Raw genomic sequence first — 14,687 nt, 5'->3', positions numbered from 1 at the left:
CCCTTCTCCACTATGACCATTTTATCTTTGCAAAAGCCTTGGCAGTAGATCAAAGGCAATGCCACCATTGCAGGAAAGACGAAAAGACAGCAAAAGACCACAAGACAAAAGGGTATGTGCCAAAGTCTTTGTCTAACACAGCAAGAAGATGGAAAGAAAAGGGAAACTACCTACATAGCCCATTAGCCACTGAACACCTAACTCAGGCAAGTAAGCTGCTCTCCTGAGAGATCTTCTATAGCTATTGAAGAGAAAGAAATATTTAGGAAGGCTTCACCCTCAAAAGTTAATTTGATGGAAAAATACATTTCTTTGCTGACTATAGTGGGAAAAATCTGGTTTAGCCTCTGTCTCTGGATCAATGCTGAGATTATGACACAAAATTATAACAATTTGTCACGGAAGGTCAGAAGAACTGATCAAACTATAATTATAATTAAAGTAACATAGTAGGAGCAGGTCATTTTGAAGAAATGAGATGAAATACTGTAAATAATGAAGATACAGCCTAAATATTACAATAATAGTATTTACATAAATAATCAGTTAAGACACTATGAGCTGAATAGCATCTTTAACATTGTACAGAGTTGTGCTCTCTGGACAAGGACAAAGCAGACAAGAAAAGCAGTGGAAGGAACTTAAACACTTTAAAAATTTTTATTTTGTCTCTAGGGTCAAATTTGTAATGAAAAAAAGCCTGCTAAATAATAGAAATAGACAATTCTAAATTGAAAAAAAATACTACATATTAGCATGGTCTTAAAAATTCCTAATCAAAGACTATTGTGCAAAAATATTTTAAATTAATGAAAAATAACTTGCAGTCAAGACAAAATTTAAATTAAAAAACCCCATAATGGTAATGATTTCTAATCTATCATTATGGCAAACATGAAACATTCAATACTTACCATATTTTCTGGGCATTTTTCACAAGTAACAGAGAACCCACTGTTACTAGAAACCATCCTGTATCCTGGCACACATTCACAGAAACTACCTGAAGAAAACAAAACAAATGCACTTTTAATCTATATAGAACTGACTGGTTGTAACAGAATACTAAGAACAACTACTATTGTTCTCAAGAGATCAAGATGGATTATTAGATAGACACATAAAACACTTGAGTGAGATGTGAATGAAAATCATCTTGCTTTTTAAAAAATGCCCATGTTACAGTTTGCACATAGATGTTTTAGGAGAATATTACAAGGCTGACTGATCTACCAGGGTGGAACAGGGACACAGAGATTGTATTTTGTGGGTTTTTTAGTTAAACCAAATTTTACCAGTAGGTCTGTAAGAGATATAATCTCTCCATCTAAATCTTGCCACAGCCTTTCCTCTCTACAACACCAGCATTATATGTTTGCATACAGGTTTTATTTTTTCAATTTGACGTCAGTCCTAAAACCAAAATGTGTTCCTATGAAAAGGTTTTTCAAAATATAACTGTTGTATGAAAAGCTGTTTTAAACTCAAGGCTTTTAAAATTGCATATGGGGATCAAGGTTTACAATGAATGGTGTTCAGTGAGTGAACACAACATATTTAACATTTTATATGAAATTAACCACTTTCATGGCACAGTATAATGCCCACCTGCTAGTGCTCAACAACTATTTTTTAAAGAAACTTTTCCTGTCTCAGTGTCATGAATTTCCCTCTGTACTTTTAAACACATACTGGAAACCAAAACTGATTATATGTACTAATAAACTGTTTTTATCGTTTCAGCTTATTGAACTGTGCAGGCAAAAATAATGTCAAATTCCGTGGAAAGTTTTATAACCTTAATGCACATTCTAATGAGACCAGTTTCTACTTTATTCAAAGAAGAAAAAGCCCAATTGGACTAGATCAATGAAAAGTTTGAGTTGTGACACTCACAGTGACAATACCTAGATTTTTAGGCATGTCACCTGAAAGCAGAATCCAGACTGATGAGCTAGCCAAGGAGTGCATGGGCAATCACAAGTGTAATTCAGCCAAGATGCAAACTGCACTGAGTGGCCCATACCTACACTGCTCCAGTTAGATCTGCAGGTAAAAATAAACCCTTGACCTCCCCTTGGAATTTTCCTCTCCTTGAAGCCCTTTATTTAGAGGAAGATTCAGCCTTAAAAGGAGTTATGGATCTAGACACCCACATTACCAGGAGATCTGAAAACAAATAGTGTATTTTTTTCCAGTAAGTGAACTATGGGATCACTCTTTAGTGATCACTCCATGGTGGTGGAGAAGGTGAGCAGCTTCCATGCAAGCAGCTGTGAACACAGCCCTCCACATACATCTCTGCTTCCCACGAAGTACCAGCTCTGAAGAGAGATGCTCTTGGGTCTCAGTCTCAAATTTGTACACACCCCAGGGAACTCCCACTCTTGTTGGACTGGGTATTTTATGAAAGATGGACGCTTTAATACCTCCTTATGCCCCAAAGAAAGCAGCCAACTATCTGTATTTTCCATTTAGTACTGTCAGGCTGTGCTGTATCTGCTCCAAGTTCCCGTGTGGACTTGGACTAGTACAGGCACAGCCTGAGGATCTCAGACACTTGGTATCTCAGACTTTCAAGTCTGACAAGGAGTTTCAAGTTACAGATGTGATCGAAAACATAAATTCAGGGTCCTGTAGAATTTTACGGATGAAAATGCAAATACAATATAATGCTTGAGGAAAAAAAGGTTATTGGAGAAAGGTCGAAAGTGATTTCTCTGAGCTGTGTCTCAGATCACAGCTGCGCTGGGGCCTCTCAGGTCTTTGCGGGATCCTGGACCATTCTCGGTTTTCCCAGGCCTGTTTCAGGCTGTGGCTATTTTACCGCCACAGCCTGAGCCCCGACTGCGCACCTCCCGCTGCTGGGGGCGGATTCAGCGCGGAGCCGCCCGAGCCCCGCCTCCCACATTGCTCACCGCCGGCGCTCTGCCGCTGGTGGGCCCCGCAGGGCGCGCAGGCCAGGCGGGAGCTATCGAAGTAGCGTTCGGAGCCGCAGTCGTCGGGACGCTGGAGCGGGACGGAGAAGCCGCGGGCGGGGGGCAGCGCCGCCGACACCGCCATGAGCAGCGCGGCGGCGGCGGCCCCGCGGCCCCGCGTCGCCATGGCCACCACGCGCTCCGCCCGCGCGCGCCCATTGGCCGGAGCCGCGCGGTACGGCGAGCGCAGGGGGCCCGCCGCCGCAACATGCGAATTGCCCGCGGGGCGGGGCGAGCTAGGGCGCAGTAGCCCGAGTTTGTGTTTGGTCTGTTGAGAGTTTTGTTCGTCTTGTGCGAGACCGGGAGCGAGAAACGAGAGGACACCGAGGCCCGGTTTGCACTTTCCGGTACCTCGTCTCTCGAGATGATGCAGAGCGTATCATCCAAATGGAACATGTGTTTGTAATTTCTCCCCAGAGAGGGAACTGGTGACAAGGTGAAATCACAAAATGCCTAGAGCAATGGGTGCTCAGCCACTGTTACTCTCCTTTACCTTTTACACCATTATCACACTCTTGTTCACATCGCACAGAAGCACAGAATGAGTCCGGTTGGAAAGGAACACAGTGGGTCATCTGGTGCAACCTCCCTGCTCAAGCAGGGCCATCCCAGAGCAGATGGCACATTGTGTCCAGAGACTTCTTGAGTATCTCCAGTGAGGGAGACTCCACAACCTCTCTGAGCAGCCTGTTCCAGTGCACCCGCACAGTAAAGTTCTTCATGCTCAGGTGGAACTTTCTGGGCCTGTTTTTGCCAGTTGCCTTTTGTCTCATTCCCTCAGATGTTACCAAAACTTTGCAAGACACCATGTCCTGGATTTTAGTTATTTCTTATTGTCCCTCTCCTGTGTGCTAATTGCTTAACTACTATAATTTTCAACATTAGCATGTTTTATTTGTCATTGGATTTATTTTGTTGGCTCAACAACTGTTAAAAGATTGAGTTTATGTTTTCAAGTCGAATTACTTGTCTCCAGGCTCAGGTTCATGTAAATTTGACTGTGTAAAGACTTAACTTTTTTACTGGTGTGCTTGATTTGTGGAAACTTCCACTTTGTACCCCGCACAGAAGAAGCAGTGTCTTTTTTTCTAAACAAGAAGCTATCTCTGTGTTGAGAGAGCTCCTAAAGTCGGCAGCACTGCTAGGTGAATCCATCATAAGTAGTACAGGGGTATTTTTCCTATGTAAAATGGAGCAGGTAAGCACTGGATATGCATAAAAATACGGGAGAACGTAAAGTCAGGGAAGACAGGTAGAATAAACATTAGGATAAATATACCTCGCTTGCATAACCAAAGTCCTCTGCCTCTGCCCTTCCCTTTACTTAATCTTGAGCCTTTCCTTCCTCTCCTCCATTCCTGCATCCCTGCCCTCCCCTCCTGTAGAGCCCAGGGCGGAGCCAGCCCCGAGCTGCGTTACAAACCGTGCCAAGGGCTCGGGCCCGCGGCAGTGAGCGGCGCCTGAGCCTCGGCACGCGCCGGCACCGACGGGAACGAGCCTGAGCGCAGCGGACAGCGCGGCAGCGGCGCTCGGTCACCGTGTGACCGATCTCTCTACACAGATCTGTCACGGTACAGGTCTATCACTACGCAGATCTACAATCAAACCGATCTATTATTACACAGCTCCCTCGCATCTTCTTAGGCAGAGACCGCACGCGCCTCCAGCGCAGAGAACGCATGCGCACTGCCTGCGGCGAGATGGGGCGCGCGGCCTGCGCACGCGCACGGCAGAGGGGAGGGCGGGGTCGCCCCGCCCGGAGGGTGCGCGCGCAGGTCCGCGCTCGCGCAGCGCAGCTTCCCCTCAGCGTTGGGGGGGTAGTGGAGGCGGCGCCATCTTGGCGGAGCCGTGCCGGGAGCTGCGGCGCTCGCTGAGCGGCGTGTCCGGTGGGTGCGTGGATGGATGGCGTGAGGGACAGAGCACGCCTCCCCTGGGTGCGGCGTGTGGCCCAGGGCGGCGCGAAGTTTGCCGGCTCTTGGTTATCCGGCCCACGCGGAGCCGCTGCGCGGCCGCTCCGTGTGCCCCGGCCTTCTCGTGTCCCTGGGCTTCCCACCCCACTTCCCCACTCCCGCTGCTTCCCTCAGCCCTGTCCTTGTATCGGGAAGCAGAGGAGCTTCTTCGTGGGGGCGCAGCACCGGTGGCTCTGGCGGGCCGCAGCGCGTGTGGCGGGGGGCGGCTTCCCCTCGCCCCGTGCCCCTCGCCCGTTCCCTGCCCTGCCGCCCGCGCGGGTCTCTCCAGCAGCGCTGGGGCTGGCGGGATGACTTGCTCGGAATCGGTTCCCTACTACATTCGAGCGTGTAGCGGGGCCAGCTGCAGAGCTCGCTCATGTTTTCCTTCAGCACTGTCCAAACTGCTATTCGGAGCAGTCTGCTTCCTCTATTGAGGCTTATTTTGAAGAACAGAATAAGAATCCTTCCCCTATTCCGCTGGTTATTCTATACCGGTCCAATTTCGTAGACGGGATGTTTCTGTGGGTGCTCTTTCTAGCTTGCAGACTATGTGTAATCTTTCAATGTTACAAAAATCCTAGTCTAGTGCAGATTTAGTTTCCTACTGCGTTTACAAGTTGTGGATTATTTTAATGGCTAATGTTTGGAATTTTCTGAGACTGTGGAAGAATAGGTATTTTACTGTTTTCTAGCCAATTTTGCTCATATATGAAATTTCATAAAACTGTACACTTCTCTGCTTTTAAGCTGTGGCATGAAGTTGTTTATTTATTCTCCAAATCCTTGCTCTCTGAAGTCCTTGTTCAGTTAATGAATTGCTCTTACTTTTCATGACAAGTCAGCTCTTTTTGGTTATGCACTTTAAATTTGGATGGCTTGTCTGTGCTTTCTACTTATGTGTGATGGTTTGCTATACAGTCAGTAGGAGCTATTATTTGAACTTGCACTTGTTTATGGACTTCTTAGAGATCCCGTTATGATCTGGAACCACTGGTCTGTTTTTCACCACTGAAGGTTGTGTATTGTATCCCTGGTGCATCGTGGAGAACTTGCTGTTTATCACCGAAGAATTATGGAGGAGAGCTGTTGAGAATGATGTTTAAAAATTGGGATAAGAAAGCGGAGTTGTGAATCCAGAAGTACTACAGATTAAATACATCATGAAGTAGCAGGGAAGCGGATTTGCTTTTTCAAGACATGAAGGTGCTGTATGAAAATTCTGCCCTTGAATTCTCCATGCTTTTTTGGCACTGTCATTGCATCTGTTGAGAAGACACGTTGTAAAGTATTCTGGGTCTGGCTGGGATGGAGTTAACGTTCTTCACAGCAGCCCATACAGTTGTTTGGATTTGTGGCTAAAAGAATGTTGGCAACACATCGGTGTTTTGGCTGTGGCTGAACAGCGCTTGCACAGTATCAAGGCTTTATCAATTTTCCCTGCTCTGTTCCTACAGTGAGTGCGCTCAGAGTAGGTGAGAAGCTGGGAGGGAACCTGGCTGGGACAGCTGACCCAAACTCAGCAAAGGGATATTCTGTGACATGTAACATCGTGCTGGGCAACAAAAACTGAGGTGGAGGAAGAAGTATTTTAATGGTTTTGGTTTCTTTGGGAGGATTTTTTCTTGGCTCCCCAGGCAGTTGTTATTTGGAGGAAGGCTGGACATCAGTCAGCCTGTGGGAGGTGATGAGTGATTTCCTTTGTTTTGTGTTTCTCTTTCCAGTGATGAAACTGTCTTTATCTTGACCCACAAGTTTTCTGGACTTTGTTCTTTCCCATCCCACTGATGGGGATTAGGAGTGAACAATCAGCTGTGTGGGTGCTTGGCTGCTGGCTGGGGTCACCACCACAAAAGTACAGAGAACAGATGGTCTTTAGTGAAGTTTCTGAATGGGCAGTTGTTTTCAGTTTGCTGTGCTTATGGAGTACTGGTGCAGAAGTGACATGGAGTCTGACAGAGTTTGGGCTTTGCTCTTGTTTTGCTGCGTTCAGGTGGAGTGGCAGTAATGGTTATTGGTAGGTAATTTATCAGGATCTAGTGCTTTTTAGAGCAAGGTTTGTAGAAGGAGTGTTTGCAAACACTTGAAGCATTGGGCTGTTGTGTTTTTTTTAAAGGGATGTGGTCATTTGCTACAGAGGCTTGTGTTCTGAGAATATTGTCCTATTTGTTGTGTGATGTTAGAAAGTGTTGAAAATCAGGGCATGTCAGTGTATTCAAGGTTTTCTTGTCCTTATGCTGGAAAGGCAGTAGAGTAAGGATTTAGGGAAAATACTGAAGTTGGCTTTGTAAATTCAGGTACTTTCTGAAGTTTCTCCTTGTTGGATATTTTTGCTCTTTCATTTGATGGGCTTCACTCTGTATGTTAAGTGCAGTGCTGGACTGGTGAGTAGCATACTCTTGTGAAGTTTGAAACCAGGTGGATTTCAGAAGAATGGACATGTCATGTAATCCTGAGATGGACCTAAGCACCTTTCAAGAACTCAGTTGAGAACTGTTCCCTCGATACACTGTCAGTCTGTTTCATTGCAACAGTTCATTATGGCACAATTGATGACCAAGTAATCTCATCGTATTTTCATCGTTTCCAGAAGTCAACTTAAATTTTGAATTTCTTTTGCTTCTAAAATGGAAACAGAAAGATGCGGTGCATGGCATCTTGGAACATGGAAGGAGTTCTTCACACGGGTTCATAACATGCTTGGCTTTAGTATTAGCCACTGCTATGGATGGGCTGCAGCAGTGTAGCACAGTGTGTAAAGCAAAGTACAGGTATCAGCCATTAATTATGTTTCGTTTTCTTTCCACAGTTAAGTTGATTTTACAGAATTTATCAGGTCTCCAAAGCAGAAACAGGTAAGCTGTCAAAAGCTTAACACTTCTCACTGAGTATTGTGACAAGATCATACACAGCCTTTTTTCCTCACAGACTTGTGGCTGGCAACTAGGAAATGCTTGTGGCCACTGCAGTTAATACTCTGACTACGCCAAAGAAACAACATTTTTGAATGCTGAGAAAACATACATTATTGAACAGAACTGATCACTGGGTAGAGCAACTTGTCAAAGCAGTAAAGTCATCACTGTTTGTGAGTTACTTCATTTTCCAGTGACATAGTTATTCTTTTTCCTTTCTCCTTTTATCAATTAGTGTCCTGTTCAAAAGTAAACCGGATTTTTTTTGTTCCTTAGGAGTGGGCAGAGATCTCTGGCACATAGTAACTATGCCGTGAAAGACTTGAGGTGTTCTTTAGGTATTGTGGATGGTGAGGAGTGACTTAGGTGGATTTTGTTGCCCTTAGGGTAGGGAATATTGATAGATTTGTGCATGAGTGCCGGTGGAGTAGCTAATTGTTCTGACTAATCAACATTTGGTGAATTGTTTTAATCTCATTCTTGTGAACTTGTGGGTTTTTTTGATACCTTCTCTCTTGATGAGACAAGGGCATTCATTAAAAAGGCTCTAGCTTCTTAAGTGATAAGATACTGTAATAGCTGAGTACTAAAGACGTGCTATCATGTGTACCTTTTTGTCTGCAGGTGATTTTTGCTGTGGGTTGAGCTCAGCATGGCTGTAGTCATCCGTTTACAGGGGCTTCCTGTTGTTGCGGGTCCTCCAGATATTCGTCGTTTCTTCTTGGGATTGAATATTCCTGATGGAGGTGTGCATATTATTGGAGGAGAGATTGGGGAGGCTTTTATTATATTTGCAACAGATGAAGATGCACGGCGTGCCATGAGCTGTTCGGGAGGGTTTATCAAGGACTCGCGCATAGAGCTCTTTCTCAGCAGCAAGGCAGAGATGCAGAATACCATAGAAATGAGCCGGAAACGATTTGACCGTGGGGGACGAGAAACTATGTCTGGCTCTAGAAGAACAGGTACTAATGGTTCTAGTACATCAAGTATTGGAGATATACCACATTTAGTTACAGCTTCCCCAAAAGGAATAAGGAAACCTAGTTACGGGCCACCAAATCGCTTGGAGGCTGGTTTCCATACCAATGGCACAAGATACGGTGATATGGGTATACCTAAGTCAAACTATCATTTAAGAAAGGATTCCCACCCGTTTAACCCAGATGATAGTTACCTATTTCTACGTGGTATACCTTACTCTGCAACAGAAGTTGAAGTACGTGCTTTCCTTTCGGGGATTCGCGTGGATGGAGTGATTCTGATAAAGCACCGCAATGGTTTAAACAATGGTGATTGCTTGGTAAAATGTGCTACACCTGGCGATGCCTTAGAAGGACTTAAACGTCATAGACAATATATGGGTCAAAGGTTTATAGAAGTTAGTCCAACTACAGAGGAACGGTGGATTGAATGTGGTGGGCGGATAGACATGCCAGATGAAATGGATCACTTTTTGTGTGAAGACCATTCTCCAAGAAGTTCAGGCTACGTGCATTCAAGCAAGCATTCTCGTTCAAGATCACCAAGGAGACAAAGAACACATTCTCGTTCATCTCCTACCCAGGAATATTACATACACTTAAGAAATCTATCTTTTAATGTGGAAAAGAGAGATTTGAGAGATTTTTTTCCTGAACTGGATATACACAGCAAACAGATCAAAATTCTAACAGATAAGCATCAGAAAAGGACTAGAGATGCCTTTGTGGTCTTAAGGAGTGAGAGAGAATATCAGGCTGCTTTGGAATGTCACAGAAAGGTTCTTCTCAATCGTCCTGTGTACATTTTTCCAATTTCAAGAAAGTCAATGTTGAAAATAATTGACTCTTGTGAGCGGAAAAGATCACCAGACAGAGATCATCTTGGACAGGCCATATCAGAAAAAAGTTACCGAGAAAGTCATTCCAGCCCTAAAAATTGTGTTTATGTAAGGAATTTTCCGTTTGATGTGTCAAAAATTGAAGTGCAGAAGTTCTTTTCAAGATTTGATATTGACGAAGATGATATTTACTTGCTCTATGATGAAAAAGGAGTTGGACTGGGAGAAGCACTAGTGAAGTTTAAATCTGAAGAACAAGCTATGAAAGCAGAAAATTTAAATCGTCAAACGTTTTTGGGAACCGAAGTGTTAATAAGACTCATATCTCAAGATCAGATGCAGAAGTTTGGTGTTGCTGCATCGTTATCTGCACCAAATGAAATGCATGGTCATTCACATCCGTATGACAGAGGTGACCTCTCCCGTCCAGTTGGTTCACCATCTGGGCCACCACAAGGGCCACCCATGCATTCTTTTGGTCCTCCTGGGAACTTCAGGCATCATTCTGAATTTAGACACCCCCCTGAGGACTTCATGTGCCCTCCTAAGGATTTTAGGGGTCCACCACCCCTCATGGATTTTGGTGGTGACAGTGAACCTTTTGGTAGAATGGAGTTTGGGAATAATAAAATGGGAAATTTTCCTGAAGGAAGATTTATGCCAGATCCAAATTTCAGTGGTGGTTCTGAACGTGTTGTTCCTATTCTGTTGAAAAATTTACCTTTTAAAGCTACTCCTAATGAGATTCTGGATTTTTTCTATGGCTATAGAGTGATACCGGAGTCAGTTTCTGTGCAGTACAATGAACAAGGATTACCTTCTGGTGATGCCATTGTTGCTATGACAAACTATGAGGAAGCTATGGCTGCTATTAATGAACTGAATGATAGGCCCATTGGTCCACGGAAAGTTAAGTTGAGTTTGCTGTAAAGGAGGAAAAGATGCTCTAATAACACGTTCTAGGTTTGACAGTATTGACAGTTATTTTAACTTTTAATTACTGGAAGATGCAAAGCAATTTCCATCAACGGTTGTAAATACCTAGTTCAGTTGTTTAGCTCTTGGTTGAAATACGTGTAGGACATTGAATGTCTTACATCAAGGTATAAGATGATGGAGTTGTAATGCTTTGGGTTTTTTTTTTTTTAGATTAATTCCAGTCTTATGTCTTTGCACCAAATAAAAACATAAGTGCTGGTTGACTGACCACACAAACGGTTCAAATAGAAGATTTTCAGTGCTACCTGCATTAATAAATGACACTTCTTATTGAGGTTAGCTTAATAAAATTTAAAAATTACTGATTTTTTTTTTTGTTTCTTTTTGTGTAAACTTTTCAGGTTTTATTCGGTTTCATATGTTTGCAGGCATTCCTGTTTAAGAGCTTGCTGTTCTTATTAGCTGGCTTTGCAACTTTTTTAAAATAAAAAGGAAATTGCCATTTAAATGTGTGTCTTATATTTAAAACCTGTTTAGTTAATGATCTCAATTATTATGCTCAGCAGATATGGGTCTTCATGAGAACGATGCTGGCTGCTTCATCTGGAAAGAGTGAACTGGTAGTTTGTCAACACAGCAAAGGATGGGTAGTTGACAGAGCTTGCAGAGGCTGTATTCATCAGTTAGGCTTTTTTCTCACTCACTGTAGTACCTTGAGGCAGAAAACAAATGTTGGAATTAGATCAAGAATTCTGACTTCAGTGGTTTGGTTTTATCTTCACATGCTGCATAATATGAATACTAACTGGCTAATGATGTCTGGATGCATTCCAGGTCAATCTGTGATTAGTTTTTACTAACATCTGTCACTGGCAACCAAGCTGACAAGCGTTATTTTCTTATGTAATAAAAGAAATGCCTATGTCAGCATTTAGAACATGTTGTTTACATTGGTTTGTTACCAGCATGTTTAAATTTTAGGAAGAAATAAAAGCTTGGAAAAGCTGTGTCTTCAAAATTAAGGCTTAGTAGAAAACTTTGATTGTGTGGGCAAGGACTTTCATTGACATTACAGCTGTGCAAGATAGTATCTGTAGTACTAAAGGATTAAGTCTCAGTCTCCTCAAACTGAGACAACAGAGTTGCAACTTGGCAGTGAAAACTTCTAACCTTTGCTTGTTCAATAACCAGAATTCCTAAATTCATGAAGTAGGGAGGTTTCTATTCCAGTTCACTCCCCAGAGCAAGTTTTGGCTTGAATGGGCTACTCAAGGCCTTGTTTTTAATAAAAGCATCTGTAATAGCTTTTAAATATAGTTATTAAAGCATCTTTAACTTTTTTTAAAGATGCTCTAATAGCTTTAAGGACAGAGCTGTCCAGGCAGCCTTTCTAGTGAATGATCCCCCCTCACTGGTGGTCAAATCTTTATTACTTCATGTGAAGTCATCCTTGTGATTGAAGAACTTCCATGCCAACTGTTTGATATAAGAAAGCAAAAAGAATGGGATTTTTTTGTTCTGTAATATTGAAAAGGTTAGTGTAGCTTTATTTCTTCTGCATATTATTTATTCTGTGTTTTAAGTGCCAAGAAAAAAACTTTTTGAATGATATGCAAGGTCTGTATAAGTTGATTCCTCTGAGCAAAGAAACATAATGGCCAAGTTTTCAACTTTGAACAGATCCAGTTTTTTTGCTTTCTGGTAGGAATTAGCTTCAGAATTACAGAGTTTTGAATCCTCCTCTGAACTTAAAAGGAATTAAAACCCAACAATTTTGTGCTTTATTTAATAGCTACTTTAAAAGAGATCAAGGAGCCAGAAGATGCTGCAGGAAAAATACAGACATGAGAATTCTCAAAATAAACTTCCCTGACCATCATGTTGAAAACTTCATTGTGACTGTTTTTGTAAACTACCATCTTTTACTACTAAGCTGTGTTGAAAATGCGAATACAACAAACTTCTCCAGTTAATCAGTTTTAGATGATTTGTTGATTTTTAAAGTGCTTCTAGTTACTACACAGTAGATTTCAAACTTGGAGGTTGGAAAGCTAAGAGAATTTAATAGGTTTCTTTGCCAGTAAAGTGTGAGATTATCTTTTAGAAAAAAACCTGCCTGCAGGTTTTTCAGAAAAGTTTAAGAGTAATTGCTGATAAGATACCATTAGTTTTTCAGATGGTAAACCTTCCCCTTCCTGCCCCCCCCAGTGAACATATAAAAAGTATTATAAAGCTTGTAATGGCAGAGGTCATAATTAAGACATTACAAAATGGTCTTTTGTTTGTCCTGTAGCTGATTTGTATTTAATTTAAAGCCAGATTAGAGTTTATGACTACTTTAGGTTAATCTGAAATGTTTGATTGATAAACTAAAGAAAAATTCCTTTTTCACAGTCTGTAAAGGGCTGTATCTCCAAGTACGTACAGATGCACTGAAGGATAGGAAACTTGGGAAGGGATGCCAGTACATCAGCTAAATAACAAGGTTCATAGGACAGCTGGTGCTTAGTTTATAGCTGTTATCTAGTTGGTGTTTTGGGTCTGTGTGTGTCCATATGCCTCTGTTCCCCCTGCCTCTCCAGACGGGGCATTATATTCTGATTCTGCCTGAATAGATGGTACAGGTGCATGATGTGATGACAGCATTTCCTGATTGCAGGGTTTTATAATATCAGATGTTTAGTGGTTTGGAGGCTCTGTATTTCCAGTACAAAGGACAAATCAGAGACTGCCTATAATTACATGGCTTGAAATTCTGGGCTTCTTTTTTAAGTACCATAGATATAGTAAGAAGTAATAAATGAAATGCTATATTTGGTGATAGCTATATAAAACACGGGAAGTTTCCTTAGTTATGTTTTCTCTGAAGTTGCTTTTGCTACCATTGTCCAAAAATTCTGATGTAAAAGAGAGCAGTTTCTGTTGTTAACAACTAGAAATAGTGATCACCTAGGAAAGCAGCTTGAGGCATTTAGGGAAGGTCTAACAGGACAGTCTGATGAGTACCCTTAATCCCTAAGGAATGTGCCAGTGTGTTCAACAGAGAGGCAAAACAGTCTAGGCAAGAATGGATACAAGTCTGCATCATCAAGGCCAGTAATAAAAAATACAAATGAGCAAATAGAGTAACTGCAAGTCAGCTTTGCAGCATGCACTTGTACAATGAGAAAATTCTTTCAGAAGGATCTTTAGGTAATATTTAATTCTTTACTAACATCCTAAATTGTTATTCTGGCTTCTACTTCTGATGAAGTATTTTAGTCAGGGACTTTTCATCTGTAATTTTGAGGTTACAATTTCTGTGCAACATGCAAAGTTAAGACATCATGCACACAGGACAAAGTTGCCCAACACTGTACTTTTCTGGAAGTTTTTCTGTGATTCCTGGAGTTGACTTCTTTGTGATGTAGGGAGAATGAATTTTATGCTTGTGAACTGCATAATCTTTTAGAGGGCAATTTATCTAAACAAAACTGCCTTTTTTTTCAGAATTGCTTTCTGAAGGCATAGTACACAAATACTTGCTATTTGTATCTATGTATATGATATGAAAACCTGATTGTAATGAAGTTAGCCATCTGTTTTGGAGATGGACTACTTCATTGTGTATGAAATGGTAAAGTGGTGAGCACCAGAATACTGATGTGATATTACTATTTATTGAAGAGCCTTGGTTGCTGAAATAGATGGGAATTAATTACACAGATACTTTAAAAAGTTTTGCTCATTGGTATTTACTCCTTGCCAGCAGTAATCCAATGTCAATGGTATGTAGTGCTGGTGTAAAATTATTTTTTGGGTTTAAAATAAGCCTATATTGCGAACTTTTCATTTATTTTCATCTCATTAATTTTTGGCAAAACCTGTTTTTTCACATCAAAACAGGTATGCATTGCATACTTTGCATTGGTGGACAAAAAGTAGCATCAATATTATAAATGTACTTCCTTTTTTTTTCTGTAACTGAAAGGAAGATTTTGTTATAACTTAAAATTGTTTTCCCAGTCAAGTTTAAATTCTTCTGCATTTGTTCTTTAGCAGATACTAAAGCTGGAGGTGAACTGTGGGGTAAACTTTCTGGCAGACA

At 41.8% G+C, this 14,687-nt stretch overlaps 2 protein-coding genes across 5 annotated transcripts in view; one reads left to right on the top strand and one right to left on the bottom strand.

Moving 5' to 3' along the window:
• Window positions 1-3,120, bottom strand: part of TMEM67 (transmembrane protein 67) — a 30,969-nt gene extending 27,849 nt beyond the window's left edge. The window contains exons 1-2 of the mRNA XM_030233897.2: window positions 2,919-3,120; window positions 915-1,003 (exon numbers count right to left, since the gene is read on the bottom strand). Coding sequence (XP_030089757.2) covers window positions 915-1,003; window positions 2,919-3,105 — 276 coding nt within the window. The 5' untranslated portion in view covers window positions 3,106-3,120. The remainder of the gene's footprint in view (window positions 1-914; window positions 1,004-2,918) is intronic.
• Window positions 3,121-4,762: 1,642 nt separating this feature from the next.
• RBM12B (RNA binding motif protein 12B) lies at window positions 4,763-14,562 on the top strand. Of its 4 annotated transcripts, none has more exons than XM_009086840.4 (3): window positions 4,763-4,864; window positions 7,734-7,779; window positions 8,464-11,491. In XM_009086840.4, exon 3 carries the CDS (start codon window positions 8,492-8,494, stop codon window positions 10,589-10,591), a length of 2,100 nt encoding a protein of 699 aa, XP_009085088.1. In that variant the 5' UTR covers window positions 4,763-4,864; window positions 7,734-7,779; window positions 8,464-8,491; the 3' UTR covers window positions 10,592-11,491. The 4 variants fall into 4 exon arrangements, with proteins under 4 accessions (XP_009085088.1, XP_018767486.1, XP_018767490.1 ...); XM_018911941.3 differs by having other exon boundaries at window positions 4,773-4,868; window positions 8,464-11,493; XM_050970531.1 differs by having other exon boundaries at window positions 4,812-6,130; window positions 8,464-11,493.
• The last annotated feature ends 125 nt before the right edge of the window (window positions 14,563-14,687 follow it).

The sequence above is a fragment of the Serinus canaria genome, chromosome 2 (assembly GCF_022539315.1).
Source record: "Serinus canaria isolate serCan28SL12 chromosome 2, serCan2020, whole genome shotgun sequence".
Taxonomy (NCBI): Eukaryota; Metazoa; Chordata; class Aves; order Passeriformes; family Fringillidae; genus Serinus; species Serinus canaria.
The sequence above is the reverse complement of the archived record's forward strand: the minus strand, read 5'-3'. Positions and strand labels throughout refer to the sequence as shown.